General features: G+C 40.3%; 1 protein-coding gene across 2 annotated transcripts in view; it reads left to right on the top strand.

Moving 5' to 3' along the window:
* The window catches only part of LOC131130187 (homer protein homolog 3-like), a 63,443-nt gene that overhangs the window by 16,357 nt on the left and 29,537 nt on the right, over positions 1–17,549 (top strand). For both annotated transcript variants that reach the window (XM_058074444.1, XM_058074445.1), the window contains 3 exons: positions 7,226–7,382; positions 11,192–11,323; positions 12,615–12,722. In XM_058074444.1, the coding sequence (XP_057930427.1) occupies positions 7,226–7,382; positions 11,192–11,323; positions 12,615–12,722 (397 nt within the window). The remainder of the gene's footprint in view (positions 1–7,225; positions 7,383–11,191; positions 11,324–12,614; positions 12,723–17,549) is intronic.

Raw genomic sequence — 17,549 nt, forward strand, 5'->3', positions numbered from 1 at the left:
GAAGAAAATTTACAAATGGAAAAAAAATTCTACCTTTTATGAAAGTGATGTCAAATAATTATGAGGAAAAAAGTTGTATGTAACAGGGAAAAAAATTAAATTTTATGATCATAAACTTATAATATTATGAGGAAAAATAATGTCACTTTTAGTTGAAATATTAAAGAAAAATTGGTTATTTAAAAAAAGTTGTATGTAACAAGGGAAAAATAAATAAATTTTATGATCATAAACTTATAATATTATGAGGGAAAAATAATGTCACTTTTAGTTGAAATATTAAAGAAAAATTGGTTATTTAAAAAAGTTGTATGTAACAAGGAAAAAAAAAAAATTTTATGATCATAAACTTATAATATTATGAGGAAAAATAATGTCACTTTTAGTTGAAATAATGAAGAAAAAATTGGTTATTTAAAAAAATCTTATTGTGAGAAACTTTAGGTGGAAGTAAAAAGCGATAATATGGGAATAAAGTCAAAATTGTGTAGGCTTAAAAGGGTTTTATAAGAGGGCCGCACGGTGGACGAGTGGTTATCATGCAGTCAGGAGATCTGAAAGATCTGGGTTCGAATCTTCTCTGTGTGGAGTTTGCATGTTGAATTCAATACATGAAATAGAAAAACAATCTAAATGCCACTGTGGTCCATTCTGCTCTATTGGTAAACAATAGTCTTTGTGTGTGACTGACATGCTAGGAATGTATAAGACCATGTTGGAGTGCAGATTTCCACCCACTCCACTCCACAAATGTCCACAAGTGGATCTCTTGTCATCAGCCCTGCTGAAATAAAGCCATCTTTCTAGACAAGGCATTGGGACATTTTGGATTCATTATTTTTGAATAGGAGGAATTATGATGTCATACCCGGTTAGCACACAGACCTCACAGCTAGGAGACCAGGGTTCAATTCCACCGTCGGCCATCTCTGTGTGGAGTTTGCATGCATGGTTTTTCTCCGGGTTTCCTCCCACATTCCAAAAACATGCTAGGTTAATTAGCGACTCCAAATTGTCCATAGGTATGAATGTGAGTTTGAATGGTTGTTTGTCTATATGTGCCCTGTGATTGGCTGGCCACCAGTCCAGGGTGTACCCCGCCCCTCGCCGAAGACAGCTGGGATAGGCTCCAGCACCCCCGCGACCCTCGTGAGGAAAAGCGGTAGAAAATGGATGAATGAATGAATGAATGAGTTCTCCTCCTATTTTGTGTGGAAGTGGTAACTTTTTGGCTTCTTATTTTGTCTTTCCCCACCCTCGGCCATCTCTGTGTGGAGTTTGCATGTTCTCCCCGTGCATGCGTGGGTTTTCTCCGGGTACTCCGGTTTCCTCCCGCGGGGGGTGCTGGGGGGGTGCTGAAGCCTATCCCAGCTGTCTTCGGGCGAGAGAGGCGGGGTACACCCTGGACTGGTGGCCAGCCAATCAAAGGGCACATATAGACAAACAACCATTCACACTCACATTCATACCTATGGACAATTTGGAGTCGCTAATTAACCTAGCATGTTTTTGGAATGTGGGAGGAAACCGGAGTACCCGGAGAAAACCCACGCATGCACGGGGAGAACATGCAAACTCCACACAGAGATGGCCGAGAATGGGGAAAGACAAAATAAGAAGCCAAAAAGTTACCACTTCCACACAAAATAGGAGGAGAACTCATTCATTCATTCATTTTCTACCGCTTTTTCCTCACGAGGGTCGCAGGGGGTGCTGGAGCCTATCCCAGCTGCCTTCGAGCGAGAGAGGCGGGGTACACCCTGGACTGGTGGCCAGCCAATCACAGGGCACATATAGACAAACAACCATTCACACTCACATTCATACCTATGGATAATTTGGAGTCGCTAATTAACCTAGCATGTTTTTGGAATGTGGGAGGAAACCGGAGTACCCGGAGAAAACTGAACTCGGGTCTCCTAGCTGTGAGGTCTGCACGCTATCCACTTGTCCACCGTGCAGCCCGTGTTCATAACAATGAATTTAAACAAATAAACTGTATCCTTCTGTCCATGATGCCATAAAAATACATATTTGAAAAAATCTGAACTTTTTAAAGAGACATATCATGAAGAAAAATGCGGTTTCTGACAGCAGGTTTTCCCTGTAAGCCTCGGCTCACAGATGGCAGGAACGTAGACGTGAGTTGGTATCGGACCTGAAGGATTGAAGCTTTTGGCAGCAGATGAGATGCGTGAAAAAGTAAACACGATAACAAAGAGATCTCATAAGAGTATTGCAAGTAAGGACATGCAAATAAACCTGCTGGTATCCAACTGGAACACATACTTTGATGTAAAAATGTGTCGTCTAAATAATCATTTGTAAAGAATCCTACAATTCTGTACAATGGATTCTAACAGGAGTTTTCAAACTGCAGGACGGTGACTAAATATAGAAGCAGAGACACATCTGTTTAGGACTCGGTCATGTGGCGCTCGGCTCATTGACCGTTTCATCCCATAATTATTCTTCATCCAAACCACTCATCCTGCCTCTTGAAAGACAAGAGGCTAAGTCATGCTTTTGACCCCACAATAATACCTTTAACATCCCCTTTAACAGCTACTGTGGAAATCCATGTCACCATCGAGTAAGAACACATGCATGGATCCATTTGTATAGGCTCCTGTTTTATTTGGGTAAATATATTTATTATATAAATATAAATATAATAATATTAAAAATATAAATTAAAAAAATATATAAAAATATAAGGCTGCACGGTGGACAAGTGGTTAGCGCGCAGACCTCACAGCTAGGAGACCAGGGTTCAATTCCACAATTCCACAGGGTTCAACTTTCCAATTTGAAACGTGTAAAGATTGTCCATTCATTTTCAATGGGGAATTTTGTCAGGGGAAAAAACATGGAATTCCATCAAATGTGGGAATTTCTTTGACTGTAGCTTTCATCTGCTGAATGAGTTGAACATTTTGGTGTTGGAATGCGTTGAATCGGTTGACAAATTCAGATGCAGTATATATGTAAAGCTTAAGATAGATGCAAATTTTTAAAATTTTAAATTTTTAAATTTTTAAATTTTTTAATTTTTAAATTGTAAAAAAATTTAAATAGTAAAAATTGTAAAAAAAATAAATTTTTAATCTGTTTTAAATTTTTAAATTTTTATTTAAAAAAAAATATTTTATTTTTGTCACATACCGAAGTAGTATGTTTTCTGTAGGCGGCATTATGAATTATCCTTACTGACCTTTTTTTGCAGTACATTTAGCGAGTGAAGATTGCTTTTATAGTTATTAGCCCATATTTCCACACAATAAGTAAGATATGGTTATGGTTATTTTTAGCCTTATGCATTATTTTAGCTGTTTGAAGATGAAATATATCAGCAAGTTGAAGTATTTGTGATTTTAGAAATAAGGAGTTAGTATGTTCTCTGTAGGCGGCAAAATTGTAAAAAATTTTAAATTGTAAAAATTGTAAAAAAAAATTAATTGTAAAAAATGTAAAAAAAAGTACATTTTTAATCTGTTTAAAATTTAAAAAATAATAATTTTTAAATTTTAAATTTTGTAATTTTTTAATTTTTTAATTTTTTAATTTTTTAATTTTTTAATTTTTTAATTTTTTAATTTTTTAATTTTTTAATTTTTTAATTTTTATTTTATTTTTGTCACATACTAAAGTATTATGTTCTCTGGAGGCGGCATAATGAATTATCCTTACTGACCTTTTTTTGCAGTACATTTAGCGAGTGAAGATGACTTTTATAGTTATTAGCCCATATTTCCACACAATAAGGAAGATATGGTTATGGTTATTTTTAGCGTTATGCATTATTTTAGCTGTTTGAAGATGAACTATATCAACAAGTTGAAGTATTTGTGATTTTAGAAATAAGGAGTTAGTATGTTCTCTGTAGGCGGCAAAATTGTAAAAAAATTTAAATTGTAAAAATTGTAAAAAAAAATTAATTGTAAAAAATGTAAAAAAAAATACATTTTTAATCTGTTTAAAATTTAAAAAATAATAATTTTTAAATTTTTAATTTTTTAAATTTTTAAATTTTTTAATTTTTTAATTTTTTAATTTTTTAATTTTTTAATTTTTTAATTTTTTAATTTTTTAATTTTTTAATTTTTTAATTTTTTAATTTTTTAATTTTTTAATTTTTTAATTTTTATTTTATTTTTGTCACATACCAAAGTATTATGTTCTCTGGAGGCGGCATAATGAATTATCCTTACTGACCTTTTTTGCAGTACATTTAGCGAGTGAAGATGGCTTTTATAGTTATTTGCCCATATTTCCACACAATAAGGAAGATATGGTTATGGTTATTTTTAGCGTTATGCATTATTTTAGCTGTTTGAAGATGAACTATATCAGCAAGTTTAAGTATCTGTGATTTTATAAATAAGTATATTGGGTCGTTAAAGTCCACACTGAAGGCCCAGGTAGGAAGTGCACGGCACGCCACCGGGGCCTTTTAACATAATGTGATTAGTATAATCAGCGTGTCATAGTGAGTCTCTATCTGGTGCAACAGTGGACACAAACTATAGCCAAAGGCGTCTTGGCTCCTCGGCTTTTGTTCAATTATCCTAGCTGCGGCAACAATGGCCATTGTTTGCATGCAAATGTTGGGTAATTCCAAGCAAACCGGCACGAAAACAATGCTTCATATAGACACAGACGACCCATATAAATAATATTTCAATAGGAACGCTGCTTTGACTGGCCCACATTATACTCATTAACATGAAAATGTGGTTGGCTTGCAATAGGGGGGGGGGTCTTATTGCATATGTGGTATTAGAATTTCAAAAGCAGTGAAATATTGTCTGCATATAAGCTGGAATCTACTGAATATGAGATATATGCATTTAATTGCATGTCTGCTATTACTTCATCATTTATTCTTTTTATGTTTTGTTTTTTAGCATTAGCTTTGTGTTCTGTTTCATGTGTTTGTCATTATTTCGAGGTCAGGGTCAGGGATTTATGTGTTTTTGTTGGGGGGGGGGGTGTTCCGATCAGGATTTTTCAAGTGCGGTGCAAACACTTAAACGTCACACATCATCCGGATTCTGACGCAGACCCGCACACAACAGAAGTTCCTCCTGCACTAAAAGTACAGCAGGTTGGGACCGTGGCTTTAAAGCAGGGGTCTCAAACTCGGGCCAAATGCGGCCCGCGGGCCGCGAGACGCTACTTTGAGGCCCCCACCTTGATACCAAAGTTTAATGTTGAAATGACAGCTTAAAGCTGTGTGCACACCAGACACAATTAACATGATTTTGCCCCGCCCATAACTGTTACCCCTACCCTGTTACCCCGCCCTGTTTAGCTTTGGATTACGACGCTGCTCCCAGATGGAAGTGAGTACGATGCTAACTTGCTAATTGGGTGAAAATATTAAGTTACATTAATGTTCATGTTAAAGGTTAAATAACTGTTAATACTGTACATTTGAATCTGAAAAAAAATAATTTCTCCAACTGTATGTGGTTTCTTATGTTTTTCTTATTTGCTGTTTTATTATTATTCTTTTACTTATTTATTACTGATCGATTGATTTACTGTCTTTATTCTTAATTTGTTTATTTTTTTTATCTTATTTTGTGTATAGAAAAATAAAAATTAAGATATTTGAGAACAGTGGAATGTTTTATCAGATATTTTGGTGTGGAAAAGCGGAACCAAAGTACTGAAAAAGTGTAGGGTATAGCAGAAGCAAAAGCATTGAAGATAGTTTTTTAATTGATTTTTTTTTTTCCAGTTTTTAATAAATGCGTTTTGGGTTTTTTTTTGGAAAACCTGATGCGGCCCGGCTTCACCCAGAACCTAGCTCCGGTGGCCCCCAGGTAAATTGAGTTTGAGACCCCTGCTTTAAAGTGAGATATGTGTATCGGAATCATGTTTTTTCTGATGTTAATGATAGTTCAAAAGCCCGTAATTTACACAGTTTGTGTCACTGATAATGTTAACTTTTGGTGTTGTTTTGTCCTACTGTGTTCGGCGGTCAGTAAACGCACCACAGTTGCGGCAGTTGGCAAATAATAAAAACTTAAGAAACCACATATAGTTGGTGGGTAGACAAATAATTTTTTTTTTCAGATTAAAATGAACAAAGCATTATTAGAGCCCTGTAGACATGACAAAACACGACTATAGTCACATTTATACTCTTTTTATTTACAACATATTGCGCAACTGCAGGGTCTTGAGACACATGCTAACTCGCAAACTAGAGAGCTAGCTACCTAAACAGCAGCCTTCAAGTTATTTCCTTTCAACTTAAATAGCCAAAAACTTACCACTTCCACACGGATAGGGAGGATAACTATTAACAGTTATTTAACCTTTAACATGAACATTAATCAAACGTAATAATTTTTTCTGGGTACATGATACCATACAGCATCCATATCAAACCTGCGCAGGCCGCACTAACATTAAACTTTCATTTGAAGGCGGGGGACCTCAAACTAGTGTCCTGCGGACCACATTTGGCCCGCGGGCTGCGTGTTTGAGACCCTTGGTGTTAAAATTTGCATTCAAGCTTACTGTATGACCAACTATTGTTCTAATAAGCGTGGGGTGCTGGAGCCTATCCCAGTTGTCTTCAGGCGAGAGAGGCGGGGTACAACCCTGGACTGGTGGTCAGCCAATCACAGGGCACATATAGACAAACAACCATTCACACTCACATTCATACCTATGGACAATTTGGAGTCGCCAGTTAGCATGTTAGCATGTTTTTGGAATGTGGGAGGAAACCGGAAGTACCCGGAGAAAACCCACGCATGCACGGGGAGAACATGCAAACTCCACACAGAGATGGCCGAGGGTGGAATTGAACCCGGGTCTCCTAGCTGTGAGGTCTACGCTCTATTTGACTTACCATTTATTTGTATTGTATGTATTTTGTTCCAGTACCATAGCATAAGGCCATCCATATTAGGGATTATTGTGACTGTTAATAATTCAAACCTGCAATAAACGCCTGTTATTTTGGCGATCATTTTCGTGACCAATGTAAAATGTGTATATTTTTATCAATGTTAGTAAATGTACCATATATATATATACCTTATATTTGTAGGTGTCCCAATGTATTTCTTCATTATCATCCATTATTATACAATGTTTTGCACCAAAAAAAACAATATTGTCATTGTCAGCCATTTTCCTGCAGTGATATGACACAATATGAGTATTAACATACATACTGTAAATATTTATGTGTTTTTCAAAGGGAGCAGCCCATCTTCAGTGCCCGAGCTCATGTTTTCCAGATCGACCCGGCGACCAAACGCAACTGGCTGCCGGCCAGCAAGCACGCCGTCACTGTGTCCTTCTTCTACGACGCCAACCGCAACGTCTACCGCATCATCAGCGTGGGCGGGACTAAGGTAGGTAACATCCCAGTACGCACATTAAGATCTAAATTAGTACTTTTAGAAATGGTATTTGTCCAAAGACATTATGATCCAGCGTTTCCGCCAAGGACGAGTGGTTAGCGCGCAGACCTCACAGCTAGGAGACCCGAGTTCAATTCCACCCTCGGCCATCTCTGTGTGGAGTTTGCATGTTCTCCCCGTGCATGCGTGGGTTTTCTCCGGGTACTCCGGTTTCCTCCCACATTCCAAAAAAAAACATGCTAGGTTAATTAGCGACTCCAAATTGTCCATAGGTATGAATGTGAGTGTGAATGGTTGTTTGTCTATATGTGCCCTGTGATTGGCTGGCCACCAGTCCAGGGTGTACCCCGCCTCTCTCACCCGAAGGCAGCTGGGATAGGCTCCAGCACCCCCTGCGACCCTCGTGAGGATAAGCGGTAGAAAATTAATGAATGAATGAATAATATTAATATGAGGCTGCACGGTGGACAAGTGGTTAGCACGCATGCCTCGCAGCTAGGACACCCGAGTTCAATTCCACCAATTGCATGTTCTTCCCGTGCATGCGTGGGTTTTCTCCGGGTACTCCGGTTTCCTCCCACATTCCAAAAACATGCTAGGTTAATTAGCGACTCCAAATTGTCCATAGGTATGAATGTGAGTGTGAATGGTTGTTTGTCTATATGTGCCCTGTGATTGGCTGGCCACCAGTCCAGGGTGTACCCCGCCTCTCTGGCTCGAAGACAGCTGGGATAGGCTCCAGCACCCCCTGCGACCCTCGTGAGGATAAACGGTAGAAAATGGATGAATGAATGAATGAGTTCTCCTCCTATTTTGTGTGGAAGTGGTAACTTTTTGGCTTCTTATTTTGTCTTTCCCCACCCTCGGCCATCTCTGTGTGGAGTTTGCATGTTCTCCCCGTGCATGCGTGGGTTTTCTCCGGGTACTCCGGTTTCCTCCGACATTCCAAAAAAAACATGCTAGGTTAATTAGCGACTCCAAATTGTCCATAGGTATGAATGTGAGTGTGAATGGTTGTTTGTCTATATGTGCCCTGTGATTGGCTGGCCACCAGTCCAGGGTATACCCCCCCTCTCTGGCTCGAAGACAGCTGGGATAGGCTCCAGCACCCCTACGACAGTATCACTCGGATACTGTGAACATCCAGCAGCAACACAACATTTTGGCATGACTACTATTTTGATGAAAAATATACTGAACCAGGGCTGCACAGAGGCCGGGTGGTTAGCACACAGGCTTCACAGCTAGGAGACCTGAGTTCAATTCCACCCTCGGCCATCTCTGTGTGGAGTTTGCATGTTCTCCCCGTGCATGCGTGGGTTTTCTCCGGGTACTCCGGTTTCCTCCCACATTCCAAAAACATGCTAGGTTAATTAGCGACTCCAAATTGTCCATAGGTATGAATGTGAGTGTGAATGGTTGTTTGTCTATATGTGCCCTGTGATTGGCTGGCCACCAGTCCAGGGTGTACCCCACCTCTCGCCCGAAGACAACTGGGATAGGCTCCAGCACCCCCTGCGACCCTCGTGAGGATAAGCGGTAGAAAATGAATGAATAAATGACTATTAAATAAACATAATGATGAGCCAAAGTCATATTACATACAAAAATCTACAAGAAAATGAAGTAAATATGACGATTATTAGAACAATAGTTGGTCATACAGTTAGCTTGAATGCTAATGTTAACACCAATGCACTTTTAGTGCAGGAGGAACTTTTGTTGTGTGCGGGTGACGTTTAAGTGTTTGCGCCGCACTTGAAATGTCCAGGGTGTACCCCGCCTCTCGTCCGAAGACAGCTGGGATAGGCTCCAGCGGCCCTTGTAGCAGTCCGTTATCCAATGCTGGGCCACTTTAGAAAATTTTTGGGGGAAACTCTGTGGTCAATGTCATGAATTATTTATTAAAAAAAAACAACAGAAAGACGTCAGAGAGTTCATCCTGCACTTTACAATGAAGTCGCACGGTGCCTTTTGTATTGTGCATGTGTGACGTTTGCATCACCTGCAGGTTGATTCCCAGCCCCTTTGAGGATTGTCTGCAGTTGGACAATATGAAGCATCGTCGGGCTTTGTTTCTACCAATGCCATGAGAGGGGCTTTTAGGGGACGGATTAAAACCAGCCAGCATTTTTTTGCTAAAATAATCTCCTGTCATGAAATGCTTCATTTAACCAGGTTAGCGAACATATCCTTTACAAGCTTTTTCACTTAGCTCTTAAACACACCGGATGGTTGTTGGATGCACAAGAACATCCTGAGCGTAATAAAACTGCAAAAGCTACCTCAAGAATGGTTTTCTCCATGCAAATATTCATATACCGGTGATTTATGCGTCAGTAATGACAATATAAGGTGTTGTCATGTGTTTGTGAATAATGGCTCATTGAAAAACGACCTCCCTTTGAGAGCAGGGGTCGTTGAGTACGACGACGCAGCTTAATAAATGAGCATGGAAACTTTCCTGCTAATGTTGACTTCTGTATTTAAGACTGTGATAAATCTAAAGTACGTAGGAATTTAAGTATTATAATAATATAGAATGTATTATGAAAATGTATATATTTTTCATCAAAATAGTAGTCATGCCAAAATGTTGTGTTGCTGCTGGATGTTCACAGTATCCGAGTGATACTGTCGTGGGGGTGCTGGAGCCTATCCCAGCTGTCTTGGGGCGAGAGAGGTGGGGTACACCCTGGACTGGTGGCCAGCCAATCACAGGGCACATATAGACAAACAACCATTCACACTCACATTCATACCTATGGACAATTTGGAGTCGCTAATTAACCTAGCATGTTTTTGGAATGTGGGAGGAAACCGGAGTACCCGGAGAAAACCCACGCATGCACGGGGAGAACATGCAAACTCCACACAGCGATGGCCGAGGATGGAATTGAACTCGGGTCTCCTAGCTGTGAGGTCTGCGCGCTAACCACTCGACCGCCGTGCCGTGTAAACAGGTTTTCTATGAAAAAATTTATATTTGCGGAAATTCACTTATCCTGGTCAGGTCTGAAAACTAATTAACTGTGATAAACAAGGGATCACTACACTGTTTTAAAGGTGGCTATAGGGGTGTTAGTTCAAGTCCAGAGGGCTCTAATAATGTTAGAAACTGTATTTAGAAGGTTCATTCATTCATTCATTTTCTACTCCTTTTTCCTCACGAGGGTCGCGGGGGGGGTGCTGGAGCCTATCCCAGCTGTCTTCGGGCGAGAGAGACAGGGTACACCCTGGACTGGTGGCCAGCCAATCACAGGGCACATATAGACAAACAACCATTCACACTCACATTCATACTTATGGACAATTTGGAGTCGCCAATTAACCTAGCATGTTTTACCCTAGCGGAGAGAAACTCCACACAGAGATGGCTGAGGGGGGAATTGAACTCGGGTCTCCTAGCTGTGAGGTCTGCGCGCTAACCACTTGTCCACCGTGCAGCCCAATAATATTTATATACGATGATTTCACTAGTACATAGCAGAAATAATGCAGTATGTGAATGATAATTGTATATCACAAAAAAATTACTGCATGTAGCAAATTATACACATGTCAAAATATTATAAAAATATTCAGTATATACTGTAAGCAGTTAGTTAATAGTGATTGAAGGCAGTGTTGGTTGTAGTACCTTCACACAATTGGGGGTGAAGGAGCTACTTTAGTAATGACCTTACGGTGTCCTGTGGAGTGTCGGTGGGGGGGTGGGAGGGGTGGGTCATCTGTCCATTTTTTTATTTTTTATTTTTTACATTCCTTATGTAATGTCCCTCTGCTCCTTGCGGTGATAGGCTATCATCAACAGCACCATCACCCCCAACATGACCTTCACCAAAACCTCCCAGAAGTTTGGCCAGTGGGCTGACAGTCGCGCCAACACGGTTTACGGCCTCGGCTTTTCTACAGAGCAGCAGCTGCAGCAGGTACACGCCATACCATACCATAATAATCATAATAATATGTAAAAAATCTGTGTTGCCAGATTGGCTCCAGACTAAGGGGTCAGCAACCTTTTTAGTATTTTAGCCGTTTTCACCATATTAAAACACAATACCGATTTAAAACCGATTTAACTGATAAATTGAAGGTAATACTACGTAGTTTCCTTAAAGGTATTCTTTACTTTACACTCAGTTTGGACTCTTAGGAAAAACAATTAGACTGTATATATATATTTATATTGTTTATTCTGTATATTTTGTATTTTTATTTATTTATAATTTAATTATAATTTAATTATTATAATTATAATTATTTATAATTATTTTATTCAGATTAAAATGAACAAAGCATTATTAGAGCCCTGTAGACATGACAAAACACGACTATAGTCACATTTATACTCTTTTTATTTACAACATATTGCGCAACTGCAGGGTCTTGAGACACATGCTAACTCGCAAACTAGAGAGCTAGCGACCTAAACGGTAGCCTCCAAGTTATTTCCTTTAAACTTAAAAAAAAAAGCCAAAAACTTACCACTTCCACACGGATAGGGAGGATAACTATTAACAGTTATTTAACCTTTAACATGAACATTAATCAAACGTAATAATTTTTTCTGGGTACATGATACCATACAGCATCCATATCAAACTTGCGCGGGCCACACTGACATTAAACTTTCATATCAAGGCAGGGGCCTCAAAGTAGTGTCCTGCGGGCCACATTTGGCCCGCGGGCCGCGTGTTTGAGACCCCTGACCTAACCGGTAGCCTTCAAGTTATTTCCTTTAAACTTAAAAAAAAAGCCAAAAACTTACCACTTCCACACGGATGGGGAGGATAACTATTAACAGTTATTGAACCTTTAACATGAACATGAATCAAACGTAATCATTTTTTCTGGGTACATGATACCATACAGCATCCATATCAAACTTGCGTGGGCCGCACTAACATTAAACTTTCATATCAAAGGCGGGGGCCTCAAATTAGTGTCCTGCGGGCCACATTTGGCCCGCGGGCCGCATGTTTGAGACCCCTGGTTTAAGATAATCCCTAATAAAAAACAAAGAACAATAGATAGAGTAAGTGTTGAACCCTTAAAATAAAGCATATTTTCCTTTCTCTGTCTCTCATTCTAATCCACCCAAAGCTGCTGCAGTGAGGGAGAGATTTGAGGGCAAAGCAAGTGTTTGTGTTTCATGCAACAGTGAGTTTGGAGTAACTGCAGACGGGTCACATCTGTTTCTCCTCCTGGCCCCATCTCTAGTTTGCTGAGCAGTTTAAGGAGGTGAAGGAGGCGGCTCGTCTGGCCAGAGAGAAATCCCAGGAGAGATACGAACTGGCCAACCCTGCTCTCAACATCGCTGCCCCACAGGTGAAGAAGCACTTTGGACACTCATGTTTTTCACTACTGTTGCTTTGGCTATCATAGTAGAGCTTCTACTCATACGCAAATACAAAGCTGTTTGATTATGTATCAGATGGTCGCAGGGGTGCTGGAGCCTATCCCAGCTGTCTTTGGGCGGGGTACACCCTGGACTGGTGGCCAGCCAATCACAGGGCACATATAGACAAACAACCATTCACACTCACATTCATACCTATGGACAATTTGGAGTCGCTAATTAACCTAGCATGTTTTTGGAATGTGGGAGGAAACCGGAGTACCCGGAGAAAACCCACGCATGCACGGGGAGAACATGCAAACTCCACACAGAAATGGCCGTTGATGGAATTGAACTCAGGTCTCCTAGCTGTGAAGCCTGTGTGCTAACCACCCGGCCTCTGTGCAGCCCTGGTTCAGTATATTTTTCATCAAAATAGTAGTCATGCCAAAATGTTGTGTTGCTGCTGGATGTTCACTGTATCAGAGTGATACTGTCGTAGGGGTGCTGGAGCCTATCCCAGCTGTCTTCGGGCGAGAGGCGGTGGGGTACACCCTGGACTGGTGGCCAGCCAATCACAGGGCACATATAGACAAACAACCATTCACACTCACATTCATACCTATGGACAATTTGGAGTCGCTAATTAACCTAGCATGTTTTTGGAATGTGGGAGGACACACCGGAGAAAGTTGTCTGAATCTCCTCTGGGTGGAATTGAACTCAGGTCTCCTAGCTGTGGGACCTGCATGCTAACCACTCAACGACCGTGCAGCACCACTATTAGTATCATAATTAATTTAATATATTGTACTATATCAACCAGTCCAGGGTGTACCCCGCCTCTCGCCCAAAGACAGCTGGGATAGGCTCCAGCATATATTCAACCCTAGTGAAGATAAGCGGCAGAGACAATGGTTGGATGGATATGGTAAATTTGTGTTTATATATAATATATAATAATAATATAATATATAATATATACAAAGGCTGCACGGCGGACAAGTGGTTGCCGCGCAGACCTCACAGCTAAGAGACCAGGGTTCAATTCCACACTCGGCCATCTCTGTGTGGAGTTTGCATGTTCTCCCCGTGCATGCGTGGGTTTTTCTCCGGGTACTCCGGTTTCCTCCCACATTCCAAAAACATGCTAGGCTACGAGTTCTCCTCCTATTTTGTGTGGAAGTGGTAACTTTTTGGCTTCTTATTTTGTCTTTCCCCACCCTCAGCCATCTCTGTGTGGAGTTTGCATGTTCTCCCCGTGCATGCGTGGGTTTTCTCCGGGTACTCCGGTTTCCTCCCACATTCCAAAAACATGCTAGGCTACGAGTTCTCCTCCTATTTTGTGTGGAAGTGGTAACTTTTTGGCTTCTTATTTTGTCTTTCCCCACCCTCAGCCATCTCTGTGTGGAGTTTGCATGTTCTCCCCGTGCATGCGTGGGTTTTCTCCGGGTACTCCGGTTTCCTCCCACATTCCAAAAACATGCTAGGTTAATTAGCGACTCCAAATTGTCCATAGGTATGAATGTGAGTGTGAATGGTTGTTTGTCTATATGTGCCCTGTGATTGGCTGGCTGGCAACCAGTCCAGGGTGTACCCCGCTCAAAGACAGCTGGGATAGGCTCCAGCAACCCCTCGCGACCCTTGTTGACTTTCACGTCTCCAAACAAACCTCAAACTTGTCGAGTGGAACGTGAAAATAACAGACGCCAGCAGTATGAAATCTGGGTATTGTCCTCCAAACAACAGCGAGGTTGCTTTCAATTATGGATGATTCCAGTATCCCTCTGCCTCCTCTACGTTCCCCTTTCAGTCAATCCAAGCTCATACCGACCCTCCAAACACCTTTTAGCTGCAAAGCAGAGGCCTGCATGCATTTCAAGCATGAAATCTTTTAATGGAGTTAACCAATACGCAACTGGAAGAGCAGCCACATGGAGAACCATATAATCCCTCTTGGTTCTATATAGGTTTAAAATAGAAACTGACTTATCATGTCCAGTCCTGGGATTTGGTTCAAATGGTCTGCATGTGGCTTTAGGCCCAAGGTTCAATTGCTCCACATATGATATTGATATTATTCATTCATTCATTTTATACCGATTATCCTCACGGGGGGGTGCTGGAGCCTATCTCAGCCGTCTTCAGGCGAGAGTCGGGGTACACCCTGGACTGGTGGCCAGCCAATCACAGGGCACATATAGACAAACAACCATTCACACTCACATTCATACCTATGGACAATTTGGAGTCGCTAATTAACCTAGCATGTTTTTGGAAGTTTTGTGAGGAAACCGGAGTACCCGGAAAAAAACCCACGCATGCACGAGGAGAACATGCAAACTCCATACAGAGATGGCCGAGGGTGGAATTGAACCCCGGTCTCCTAGCTGTGAGGTCTGCGCGCTAACCACTTGACCACCGTGCCGCAGCACCAAATGGAGCCAAATAAACGGCAGATATTTCATTCCAGTGTGTTTGGGGCGTGACGACTGGGAGCTGACGAGCTGTCAATCATGACTTCGACAAATTATTTTTTTCAGATTAAAATGAACAAAGCATTATTAGAGCCCTGTAGACATGACAAAACACGACTATAGTCACATTTATACTCTTTTTATTTACAACATATTGCGCAACTGCAGGGTCTTGAGACACATGCTAACTCGCAAACTAGAGAGCTAGCGACCTAAACGGTAGCCTTCAAGTTATTTCCTTTCAACTTAAATAGCCAAAAACTTACCACTTCCACACGGATAGGGAGGATAACTATTAACAGTTATTTAACCTTTAACATGAACATTAATCAAACGTAATAATTTTTTCGGGGTACATGATACCATACAGCATCCATATCAAACTTGCGCAGGGCCGCACTAACATTAAACTTTCATATCAAGGCGGGGGGGGGGGCTCAAACTAGTGTTCTGCGGGCCACATTTGGCCCGCGTGCCGCATGTTTGAGACCCCTGATTTATACATATTTTGCTAAGTATTTGAGAGATAATTCTTTATCTTTTTTTATAGACATGACAAAACACGACTATAGTCACATTTATACTCTTTTTATTTACAACATATTGCGCAACCGCAGGGTCTTGAGACACATGCTAACTCGCAAACTAGAGAGCTAGCGACCTAAACGGTAGCCTTCAAGTTATTTCCTTTCAACTTAAATAGCCAAAAACTTACCACTTCCACACGGATAGGGAGGATAACTATTAACAGTTATTTAACCTTTAACATGAACATGAATCAAACGTAATAATTTTTTCTGGGTACATGATACCATACAGCATCCATATCAAACTTGCGTGGGCCGCACTAACATTAAACTTTCATATCAAGGCGGGGGCCTCAAACTAGTGGCCGCGTGTTTGAGACCCCTGGTTTAGATCATCTGACCGATCAGCATATTTATATTAGGAATGCTCCGATTTAAGTTTTTTTTTGTTAGTTTTTTATCTGCATGTGCTGATCAGGGGTATTTTACAGAAGTTGGCCAATTGATCTAGACGTCGATAATTTATATTTATTATTTTTTACATATGATTTTCTGGATTGCATGCGTCTAATCTTGTGCATTAAAAAAAAAAAACAAGAACTTGAGACCGTGTCTGAACAGGTGACCAACCCAAACATCAGTTTTTGTTCTTGTTAAGCCCTACTTTGAGGTTTTTAGACGTGTTTTTAGTCTTTTTTGTTCTAGTGTTGTGCATTAAAAAGCAAGGTTTTAGGTCTGGGTTCAAACCGATGACCAGCTCCAGCCCCCGGTCTTCACTTGCTGTGCCTAATCTGGGTTCTTTGTTTGAATTCTCACTCAAGTTTTGTAAGAACCTGTCATTTTGTCTGCTCATCGGATACTCCCTCATGCAAAGTACCTATGCAGTACTTGCAGAAAAGTACAATAAATGCCAGTCATGTATATTTTAAATCAAAATCTTGGCAATGAAAACACTAAAAAAAAAAGTGTTGTGTTGTGTTATGAGCGACGCAGGTGCTTGAAGGGAAGCCTCGCATGTCCTGATGCATGGAGCCATAAATAAATGAAGGCGGCTTGTGGTCTCAATGAAGCTTAGAACGTGAAGACAGGAGCTTTTATATAAGCTCAGAAGGCAAAATGGACTGATGCTCGGATAAATAAGTAAACAGTGTAAATGTACTTTTAAAAAAAAAAAAAAAAAAAAACTGCGGCAAAGGCACGTCACGGTGAAAGCTCTTTGGAAAAGCAACTTAATATTTAAAAATATCCAAGAGTGAGATTTGCATTTGACAGCTCTCACCTAAAAAAAAAAAAAAGACACCCTGTTTGAATCATGTAAAAATATAAAGGTGAATTATTTTTGCTTTTTTTTTTTTTTATTTCTTGGTTGCAAATGAAAAATTAAAATGTTGAAAAGTGAAATAAAATATGAAATGTATTTCTGTTTTTGTATTTCCCGGGATCATCTGCAAGTCAGACATTTAAAAAAAAAAAAAAAAAAAAAGGTTTCAGTCACCAGTCATTTCTTTTCTTCGTCATGCAGCAAGCATAATTATTACTTATTTCTCAATTTCTGTCCTTTTTCTTCTTTTGCATGGGATGCATTATGGGATATATGGACCCCCCCCAACCCCCCCAGCTTTCTCAGGTGAGTGGAAAGTCTCACAAAATCCTAATACAATATAAATCATGCATTTTCTTTTGTCTTGAGGCCGATGCTACTGTATTCTAAGTCATGCGTCTTTGCATTGCATGGATGATTTTTTGCTCAATAATTAATACGCAGCCTCATCAAATTTGACTTGAGAGCTTCGGAACGCAGCTTGTGGTTTGT

This window comes from Doryrhamphus excisus, chromosome 5, assembly GCF_030265055.1.
Source record: "Doryrhamphus excisus isolate RoL2022-K1 chromosome 5, RoL_Dexc_1.0, whole genome shotgun sequence".
Lineage (NCBI taxonomy): Eukaryota > Metazoa > Chordata > Actinopteri > Syngnathiformes > Syngnathidae > Doryrhamphus > Doryrhamphus excisus.